The sequence below is a fragment of the Limulus polyphemus genome, unplaced genomic scaffold (genome assembly GCF_000517525.1).
Source record: "Limulus polyphemus unplaced genomic scaffold, Limulus_polyphemus-2.1.2 Scaffold171, whole genome shotgun sequence".
In the NCBI taxonomy this organism is placed as follows: Eukaryota; Metazoa; Arthropoda; class Merostomata; order Xiphosura; family Limulidae; genus Limulus; species Limulus polyphemus.
This window is the reverse complement of record NW_013665781.1, coordinates 921,173-932,589: the sequence shown is the minus strand read 5'-3', so window position 1 is coordinate 932,589 and position 11,417 is coordinate 921,173. Positions and strand designations below refer to the sequence as shown.

Sequence of the window (11,417 nt, the reverse complement as noted above, 5' to 3'; positions counted from 1 at the left end):
CTCATTTTTTAGAGAATGTTCTTTTTTTTCTGATCTTTTTTCAATGTAGTATGAATACTACGATTAGTAATTACTAGCACAAACAGACGCCCGTAGGGCACTGTTTCTGCTATTAATAATAATGAATGTTTGAGGTAAGTATTGAAACCAGGAACATCATATTTATCATTTCTCGACTTGAGACGTTAAAAATTATCACACATTAATTATATACTTTTAGATAATATATATATATATATATGTGTGTACCGTATATATACACACACGTTAATATATGCATATATTCTGGAAATCGCTGTCATTAATGGCCTATATTCTATATTGCAAGTTATAGAATATAACTGGATAAAAAAAATTAAAAACTTTGATAAAGTTTTGGACAGAGAATGCCATTCAAAACAGGAATGACTTCTATAATATCGATCCTGTAAATCTGGTTAAAATCTATCTTTCATACATGTATGTTCCGGATTACAGGAAATCCCAAGCGGTCATTCAACACACGTTCCCGTGCAACGCCCTTGCCATGATAAAATAATGCACAGATAGAAGAATAGAGACGTTATTTGAAAAAGCGAACAATTTACGTTTGTGTGCTACATAAATTTACTAAAAAGTCGTCAAGAAATACTCGCTAATATTCAAATACATCTGATGAAGTATTAGTAAAGATGCTCATCGCTTTCTTAGGAAACACATGTCTATTGTTAGATTTGTAACAGTTGGTCCTTGATAGGAGTAATGATTTAAAAATTGCTTATAAGTTTGTTTTTTTGGGGGGGTTTTCACGGCACGATTGCTTGTCTTTGTTGAAAAGTGAGGGAGGGGTTACGAAAAAAGATAAATCAGTTTTAATGTAGTTGGTTATAATAGTTTATGTACACTGACTGAAAAAGTAGGGGGCACGTGTCCTCTCTTTTGTCCTATGTGTTAGGCACTGTACTTACTGTACTCGGTCAAACTGCCAACAAAGTATGAGTCGATAAAGAGTGAGTTACAGAAGCCAATTGAAAGAGAGACAAGGGCAATCGACCGAACAGTTTCAAAATTAGGAACTGAAGTCGAAGCAAAGAAAGTATTTTATAGAACTGCTTCGTCCATGATATTGAAGTCGAAGCAAAGAAAGTATTTTATAGAACTGCTTCGTCCATGATATTGAAGTCGAAACAAAGAAAGTGTTTTTTAGAATTTCTTCGTCCATGATATTGAAGTCGAAACAAAGAAAAGTGTTTTTAGAACCTCTTCGTCCATGATATTGAAGTCGAAACAAAGAAAGTGTTTTTAGAACTTCTTTATGCTTGATATTGAAGTCGCAACAAAGAAAAGTGTTTTTTAGGACTTCTTCGTCCATGATATTGTAGTCGAAACAAAGAAAGTGTTTTTAGAACTTCTTTATGCTTGATATTGAAGTCGAAACAAAGAAAGTGTTTTTAGAACCTCTTCGTCCATGATATTGAAGTTGAAACAAAGAAAGTGTTTTTTTAGAACCTCTTCGTCCATGATATTGAAGTCGAAACAAAGAAAGTGTGTTTAGAACTTCTTTATGCTCGATATTGAAGTCGCAACAAAGAAAAGTGTTTTTTAGAACTTCTTCGTCCATGATATTGAAGTTGAAACAAAGAAAGTGTTTTTTTAGAATTTCCAACTCTGGTTATGATGAGAGAATCAGTCAGCTCAGCTCTCAGGCAGTACAAGGATTTGTCCCCACGAAACAGATTCAGTGTTTCTATCGATGTTCCATGAAACACCGGGTGAATCACCTATGTAATATACAGGGGTTGTGATTCATATCTCTGCGAAACAAGACGCAGAGATCCGAGTATATGTTCATGCTTATGTTTGAGCGCAAAACCTGTTTGTATAAAAAATGATGAATAAAGGTGCTTTATGTTATACACGTAATATGTTTGTGTGTGTATGTATAGAATTGTCGTAAATTAGTTTTTAATCTTACAGTTAATTGCTTATTCTGTATTACTATCTTCACTGCATCTGCTAAATATTTTTATAGTTAAATTTGATAACAGAACACAACAAGAAATGTAAAATAATATGAAGAACACGGAAATACATTAGTATATATATCCTTTTTTGGTAAATCAAGAATTTAACATCTGCACACAAGCCAAACCAGCGTATTTTAGTACTGAGGCTAGAATGATCAACAGAGGGTCATTCCGGAAACCTATGATTTAGGGTTATTTCGATAGATCTCGATAAACGAAACTTGGCACACACAAAAAACAACAACAACTAAATATTAATGAAAATATGAAATGATGAAATCTATATAGATTATACTATGATGGTACTATACTGGGCATTATACCATCCTTCTTATATTTACCCTTCATTGCAGAAATGGCATTTTTAATTTGAAAATTTTGGGAAATCATCTTGTAGTGCATCGCGCATCTGTATCTTTGGGCTTTATCCTGCTAACTTCACAAAATATTGAAACTAATGATTTCTTGTATATGATTCGAATCCCTTTTTTGAAGACAACGGTACTTTTGTTGCCGTTTTTTATGTTTCGCTGTCAATACAACAATCAATTAACAAATCTCCGATTCAGCTGGTATATTAAATGGATTGGGATATTTTTGAACGAGCTCTTCCCTCATCCAACCGGGGCCCATGGTTTAGCTTAATCGCTACACTTAAACCATTACATTTATAACCATATCTAGAACATTTCAAGCATGTTTCATTGCTACATCGTTTTACTTTACATTTACCAGTTAACTTCTCCATGTTGGCTCTCATGGTCTCAGATAAGGTCACTGGTCTGGTACAGCGACCTAGACCTCTAAAATTGTGCCAAATGACTTCTTTTTGTCTAATCAAAACAACCCAAACATTTCCGAAAGGACTTTTTTTTTCCACACCAAGATACCGAGCTGGCTCGTGTGGCAGCTGTTAAGAAAGAATGGTTAGGATATATTGGTTATGGGCTACGTACGTGGCGTAATGGTTAGCGTGACGAACTATAAATTCGAGGGTTATGATTCGCGTCTCGTTGCCACGAAATCGCACTTCATACTTTGGTGCTGAACATGCGTTATAAGAGCGACAGTCAAATGTCACTATTCGATTAGAGTAACCCAAGAGGTGGGTGCTGTTGAGTAGCTACCTTCTATCAATTCAAAATCAAACTAGCGTAGATAGACCTTGCGCTCTTTCCCACAACTATCGGGAAAAAATGAACAAATGCTGGTGAGGAGCTAGCTATATATGTTTGTAAATTTATTTGTTCATTCCACAGTTTTGGTGCTGTGAGGAGCTAGCTATATATGTTAACGTTATGTGTTTTTAAATTTATTTGTTCATTCCACAGTCTTGGTGCTGTGAGGAGCTAGCTATATATGTTAACGTTATATGTTTGTAAATTTATTTGTTCATTCCACAGTCTTGGTATATAGCTAGCTCCTCACAGCATGTTAACGTTATATGTTTCTAAATTTATTTGTTCATTCCACAGTCTTGGTGCTTTGAGGAGCTAGCTATATATGTTAACGTTATATGTTTCTAAATTTATTTGTTCATTTCACAGTTTTGGTGCTGTGAGGAGCTAGCTATATATGTTAACGTTATATGTTTGTAAATTTATTTGTTCATTCCACACTTTTGGTGATGTGAGGAGCTAGCTATATATGTTGACGTTATATGTTTGTAAATTTATTTGTTCGTTCCACAGTTTTGGCGCTAGCGTCACAAACTTTGGCAGGCGGATTCGGGGTAGCCCTGGGAATGCCCTTATGTATACAGCGCAACCCCAACCTTACCCCATCTTTACTTATTTGAAATACCAAGGGATCTAGAACGCGCACCAAAGGCTAATCTAGCATTATGGATGGGAGGGGGTCTAGGAGTAGATTTGCAGAGCCGTTGAACTCCAATTTGACATCGGATTTTGTGTTCCTAGCCTGCCTTATATGCCCACTCACATCATGGGTTAGCGAACTAACTTGGCATACGTGCTCGGGTATCACGTGGGGGTGGGGGGAGGTGTCCTAAGGTTTTTTGTTTCGTTTCTTTTTTTTTTTTTTAGGGAGGGGAGTATGGACTTCCTTTGGGTATCTATAGAAGTTGAGATAATGGGGTAAGTTGATCGATACACTGAGGCCCTCTGTGAATCATGAGGGGTTCTTTGAACCCCGTAGCGGAGCGCGAGTATTCTATGCTGGATAGTTAAAAGGAGGAAAGTTTTGAGCTGTACGCTTGAAGGCTAAACCCCGGGTTTCGATACCCGTGGGGGACACATCACAAATAGCCTATCGTGTAGCTTTGTGGATAACAACAATCAAGCGTAGACTTAGTTTGTAAGTTATTTTTTCAAAGACATATTACGTATCATCTTTAAACAGACTTTGGGTGATTTTCAAAAGGTTCAAGTAACTTATGTTATTAAAAAAAGTATTAAATGCAGGTAAAAAATGGGTATTGCGAACACATGGCAGAATTTCCCTTTTTTTAAAGGTACAATTATCTTTATGTATTCATGCTGTTACTAAAATACTGTCCACACAAAATAACACACTCAATATTAATTTTCAGATAGATAATTGTTGTTCTTTTTTGTTTTAGTGTCGTAACTTTGTAAACTCTCCGCCTAACCTGATACTGACAAACCAACAACTTGCCATGCCCTTGTTTGAAAATTTTGTCTGTAGTTATCGTGTTCTGAAGTTTTTACTAACTTTATAACGAATTTACAAACCAGAGGGTCCGGCATGGCCAGCTAGGGTGCTTGATTCGCACTCTGAAGGTCGCGGGTTCGAATCCCCGTCCCAGCAAACATGCTCACCCTTCCAGCCATGGGGGCATTATAATGTTCCGATCAATCTCACTGTTCGTTAGTAAAAGAGTAGCCCAAAAGTTAGCGGTGGGTGGTGATGACTAACTGCCATCCCTCTAGTCTTTCACTGCAAAATTAGGGACGGCTAGCGAAGATAGCCCTCGTGTAGCTTTGCGCGAAATTAAAAACAAACAAACCAAAGTGGTGCTAATTAAGTAAATACTATAAGAAAAAATATCAGTGTGTCGCATGTTGACTTGGAAAGTCTGGAATTGTTAATTGCTGTTGTCACCATGTCGTAATATCCCAGGATCCCATAGTATGTTACTTTATTTACTTATTCCTTAGCTTTTTACTTTACAAAGCGTATACACTTTTCGCTGTTTACTCAACAAATTAATGACCTCATTATAAATATTTTATACTTCTCACTTTGTAGATTGTGATACATACTATATATGTTTTAATTTTATTGCTGTTATTCTGTTGTTATATTTTAGAGCAAAGCCACATTGTGCTATCTGCTATGTCCACCTCGGGGAATCTAACTTCGGATTTTAGCGTTGTAAATCCGTCAACTTACCACTGTCGCCCTGGTGGACAATCTTATTAAAGACTTTCAAATTAACCGGTAAAAGCACTCCCAAAATGGTGTTTGGTAGACGGAGCCCTGACTAATCAGAATTAAGTGTCAAATCAACCAACTCCCTACTTTTGTGAATGTCACATAACTTTACCCTTCTCACGTGAACTTATTTATACCCATGCGTAGAAACAAAATATTAAATCATCTATTATTGTGTGTAAGATGTTAAACTTTTAAGGTCGTGATATTTGAGTATAATATAAATACCAGAGCAACCACTAGTGCACGCTTTTAATATGATTATTTTATTAAATCATTTTCTGAAGTCAGTCGTCAAAAAATAAGTCGTAGTGTAAAGGAAGGGGGGGGGGGTCAGGTGACATAGCGAATTCGTTATTACAACGTTACACAGTACAATACGTTATTTGGATTGACTTTCCATATACTTCTGTGAACATGGCTTTAGGTTTTATCGACCAGTAGTGAACGAGTTTTGTTTGAAATATCCTGAGGTGAAGTTTAATGAGAATATAACATTCTGTGTGAGCGTTCTTCAGCGTCGAATTTCTAATGAGCTATTTTGCTGTTGTTGTTGTTTCAAAAGCATGCAAATTTAGCAATGAAAAAAAGATAATGAGTATTTTTTTCTGCTTGTCAAAGATTAAACACCAGCAGAGGCGTTTTAACATTTCAAACTACTCGGTGCAATTTTCTTACTTATAATCCGTACTGATCAACTATAGGTATTGAAATATATATGTTTTTTGCATTACATTGGGGGGGGGGGGCGTCGGTGCGCTACCCCGATTGCACCTACGTTAAATACGCCACTTCTCACCAGTCAGTATTATACATTTAGCATTTGGTCTCTTTTTAAGTGATTACTAGACGATTTAGAAAGGTTGCCGAGACCTATGTTTTGGTAATTGAAGATTCTCAGTGATGACTTTTTAACGGTAAACTTGTGTAAAAATAATAGTTTTCAAGTTACGTTTGTGTTTTTGTTTTAATGCAAAGCTACTTAAATGGGCTGTCTTTGTTATATCCGCTGCAGGAAATGAATCCTGGTTTTGGCGGTAAAAGTCACGAAGCTTACCGCTGAATTACGGGGAGGTCGAGTTATGAACGATTAAGTGTAGAAATATTTTTACACCACTTTTCAGAATGCTTCGATATTCAGTACTGTACGTAGTCGGCGTAAAAGTGCGATATTGCTTTCTTATTATATGCAGGTTTAATGTAACTTTTTGTTTTCACTTCATGTAATTATCAAAAATGGTAATCACGCTAATTCATTTTATTGATTTTTCGTAAACCTATAGGCGTGGCACCTAGAAAGTCATAAAAAGATCTACTCTGCAAAATCTTTGGTTCTGTTGAACTTTACTATGTGATCAGGGCCACAGAAAGCGTGACGTCAGAATACGAAAATTCCGAGGCATGTTTCTAATTGGCTGGACATTTTTTACTGGTTTACAAGGTTTTTACTGGTCAAAATGAAATGAAAAGTGTGCCAATAATATGCAAACTATCAGCGACTGCATTTGTTTTCTTCAGGGGAATGGGGTTGTAACTTTTTCTACAGGAAATAAATGTCTTTCAAAGATGTAGGAGGCAAATTAAAAGTGTATGGGGGGAGCAAGGTTTATAGGAACGAGCGAAGCTAGGGAATATGCGCCACAGGCGCGCCCATTACGACCGGGGTTCAGGATTCGCTTTTAGGACCCTTGAGTTCGAGATTAAATTTTATGTATCCTCCTGCCCTTTTTTTTTTTGAGAGTAAGTTTCGTAATTTTGATGAATTTTTATTGGGATAGTTTGAAAAGTGGGGAAAGGGGGTGCTAGCCTCCCCGCTTCCTACACCACTGCCTTTTATTTTAGAATAAAAATCTGCAGCTAAGCAAAGGTACCCCATGGTAATAAGCATAATAATTATTCAAACAAAACATAATTTTATTTCTCTTCTATAAAGGGCTTGTTTGAAGTTAAGCACACAGCAACATAATGGGCTATCTGTGCTCTGCCCACCACGGGTATCGAAACCCGGTTTCTAGGGTTATAAGTCCGCAGACATACCGTTCTCTACCATATATTTATTATTTTCAAGTGTGACGCTTATTGGGAATTAAGTTTTAAAGAAACTTTTAATTACGTAATCATAAAGATGTTATGTTTTCAAATGTCCCTTACTGGTACTAGAGGTATGTATACATATCGACATAAATTCAGGAGAAAAAAAAAAACTTGAAAAATTAGCCATGGTTTCTTCATATACTATATTAATTCATATTGTGAAATTATCTATACGTTTATTTCTCCCCAAACTCCTCCCACAGTTTTGGAGCAAGTAGGACCAAACTTGGCAGGTGGACTCAGCGTGACATGTGGGATGTCCTTATTTATATGGTGTATACTCTTTATAAAGGGGGGCTAAAACGTACCCAAAAGATCACTGAGGCATTAAAGGGGGAGGGATATCTGAGAGTAGGTTTTCAGGTGATGAACCGTAAACGAATCCTATCCCTAGGGGCACCATGTTTGAAACAATGGTCATACCCCCCCCCCCCCACACACACACTTACAAGCTAGAGGGGCGCCCATGTTCACGTACCACGGGCGGGTGTCTTAATGGGGCTTGCTTTTTGGTACGACCCCCACTTGGGTTAGCTATAGAAGTAATTAGGGATAATGATACGTTGGGACCTCTACTAGTCTTTGAAACCCATAGCGAAGCGCGAGCATTGTACGTTAGTACCCACAATGCTGTATTAACAAAAGATGGAGAATTATTTAAAATCTTCATAGATCATTGAATTAACTATTGTTAAAATGTTTGTATAGAGAAAGTGGTTAAACGAGTTATATACAAGCACATTATTCACCCTTGCAAATATGATAACCCTTACGGACAGTATCCAGTCTGTCTTTCATTGTGTGTCTGAGTTAGAATCAAATAAAGAATACACGAAGAGGATCATTGTAGCATAGCGGTCCACTGTATATAGAACTTATTAGTTTATTTTGGCTTAAAGGTTACTTACTGTATTGAGTGATAATTGTAATGAAAAACTTTTAAAATGTGTTGTTCGACACGTGTGTTCAAAGTGCTTGATATCCTTATCCATTTTTTGATGCACCCTAAGAAAGTGTGATATTACTGCTTCGTTTTCGAAATTGTTCTTTGAACCTGCGCCCTAAAATTGTATGTTGTGCGTTGTCTGAAGATTGTCCAGGTTATTTCCCAAAGCACTTAACAACAGAAACTCGTGTCATTTGCGAGTTATCGTTCATATGATAATCATGTATGAATTATTTAAAATTTTCATTTGCAGTATAGTACGTGCGGGGTTTAGCCGCTAGCTGGCTGGATTATGAATCGGGGAGTCCAAGGTTCGCGTTCCGTTGCCGCAAAATAGCACTCCGTAAGGAGTCGTTGGTGCGTTATAAAAGCGATAATCAAGTACAGGATAGAAGTAGTTGTTCACATGATGTGTGGATTCCCACAGTCAGTGGCTGGAGTTTTTTTCTCATAACTCATTACATATATATATATTTCGCTAATAAGGTTGCAGTTGCTTTAATCTAAAATACACAGTAATAAAAATATATTGGTGGCTCGGTTTGTTTGTAGTTAAGCACAAAGCTACAGAAAGGATTATCTGTGCTCTGCCTACCATGGATATCGAAACCCGGTTTCTAGCATTGTAAGTCTGCAGACATACCGCTGTGCCACTGGGGGCTTGTTGGCTCGAAAAATGTAATACAGAAAATGGTACCCATTCTGATTATTTTTTGCTGACAAATTACTTCCAAAGTTTTGTTGACATCTCATGTCTGAAATATGTTTTCAAGTACAATGATGGGTTCTGAGGTGGTAAGTCTACGGACTTACAACACTAAAATCCGGGGTTCGATTCCTCACGGTGGACACAGCAAATAGCCAAATGTAGCATTGCTCTAAATCAAACAAACCGTACCCATGTTGGAGTGTTTGAATTAAAAAAACACATTAATACAGTTTAAACTCTTAAAATGTATTTTAATGAGCAAATTAACGTTTTTTGCAACTGCTAGAAAAACTGCAGATGTTTCAAATACAGTAAACAAGAAGGAATCCTTAATAGCCGTGCCACTTGAAATTCTTTTAGGCAGGATTAGACTTAATTAATCTATGAGACCTTATTTTTTCTTTTTATTAGCTATATTTTTGTGCGCCAGCAGTACCAAACGTGGGGCGCGCGTATACCCAGTTCGATTTTATTACTCATCGGAATCTCTACCAGCCTACCCTCAAATTGAAATTACTTAGGCAGGATTAGAGTAAATCAATCTGTGAGACCTTGAGCGTGATCAAATAATCAATCGGAAGGGTTTGACTTCCTGAGTCCAAAATTGTAATTAGATGTCAAATCGGTCAAGAGATGATGGAGCTATTAGCTAAAAGTTTGTACTTCAAAAAAAAAAAAACAACTCAGAGCCGTTCTATGAGCCGCAGGGAATGGGATATAGTATCAAAGTTTGTAACGATAGATGTGTAGAATCACCTTATCCAAAATGAAAACAAACTACGTGTAAACTTTCTGCCCTGGTCAAATCCCACTATTCGATTGGATAAGAGTACCCCAAGTGGTGGATGCTATTAACAGATTGTCTAGTCTTATCAGTTCAAAATTATGAACAGGACTAGTTCAGATAGCCCTTGTGTAGCTTTTCGTGAATTCACCAAACAAACATTTACAATTTAATACTGTAGATAATACTTCAACCTTCAACAAGTATTAAGTAAGGTATAGCATATAAAACGGCAGCTTTATTTAAGCATCAATCAGTACTGACTGTTTTACCGTGGGGATCTAACGTTCATAGATGGTCTGGCAGAATATATTTATTAATCTTTCTATTGTTTAGTTTGTTTGCCATTGTATACCTTAGGTGTATGAAGCGATGTACGGTTGTTGTTTTTTCAAGGAAAACTGTACGTTTTTACTACTTTTTTATAGATAGCAACAGGATTCCATATCATTGGCTTCTCCATTTAGCGAAAATGCATCCTTTACTTGTCTTTATAAGAAGATCAAATGGCAAATGATTTTACTCCACTGCGTACTTTATTTTATAATTTTTCCAGTTGAAACATTTCAGCAAATTATCAAACTTTATTTCTAGGTGTCCTGTTTAGAGTTCCTGGAGTATCTAGTCAGGATGACGTCTTCACTGTCCACCCTCAAGACCAGACTGTGATCAGTGGAAAACCCGCCACCCTCACTTGTAATGTCACCAATCTTCAAACTCTAATGGTCCACTGGACTCTGAATGGGAATCCTGTTGAAAACAACACTCGCAGGTTCCAGGAGTCTACTAATCTACATATCACTCGAGTGGACAGAGTCCAGGACCTTGGAGACTTCCGATGTGTAGCTACTGACGTGGACAACGGGACTTCTGTGAGGAGTCGGCCAGCACAGATGGACGTGCAATGTAAGTTTAAAGATTTAAAAGTTGCCTTCCAAAGTGTGATTTATTGTTGGTGATTTGTCTATAAAACGTGAAAGTAATAGTCTTCAATTTTTTGTTTTCATTACTCCGTTAATAAATAGCACAAGTATGACATGTATTCTTAAGAAGTGATTATAAACTATGAGACAAAACGCTGCAATCCAAATGAGAACAAAAGACATTTCAAGTACGTTTTAATTATGTCATTAAACTATGTGATTGCACATGTATTAAGATAGCTGTAAGAAGAATTTAAAAAGAAAATATGAACTAACAACACAGCGTTAAGTGTATTATTTTTGAAGTAAAACCAGTATTTATAGACTAAAAATGATCATGTCCCTCCGTAGTACTTTTTTACATTCTTGATCAAGGAAAGATAACATTACTTATAATTTCGGATTGTTTTACCAGATTTTATAATAGATAACCAAAATTCGATAAAAACAAAATAATACTAGATCTATAATTGCAGGGTTCTTATAGATGTCCACTTCATTTTACTAAGTTTATAGAGCCCGGCATGGCCAGGTGGTT

At 36.6% G+C, this 11,417-nt stretch overlaps 1 protein-coding gene across 1 annotated transcript in view; it reads left to right on the top strand.

Moving 5' to 3' along the window:
- The window catches only part of LOC106477924 (inactive tyrosine-protein kinase 7-like), an 82,439-nt gene that overhangs the window by 9,866 nt on the left and 61,156 nt on the right, over positions 1-11,417 (top strand). Inside the window, exon 2 of the mRNA XM_013938441.2 lies at positions 10,551-10,862. Coding sequence (XP_013793895.2) covers positions 10,551-10,862 — 312 coding nt within the window. The remainder of the gene's footprint in view (positions 1-10,550; positions 10,863-11,417) is intronic.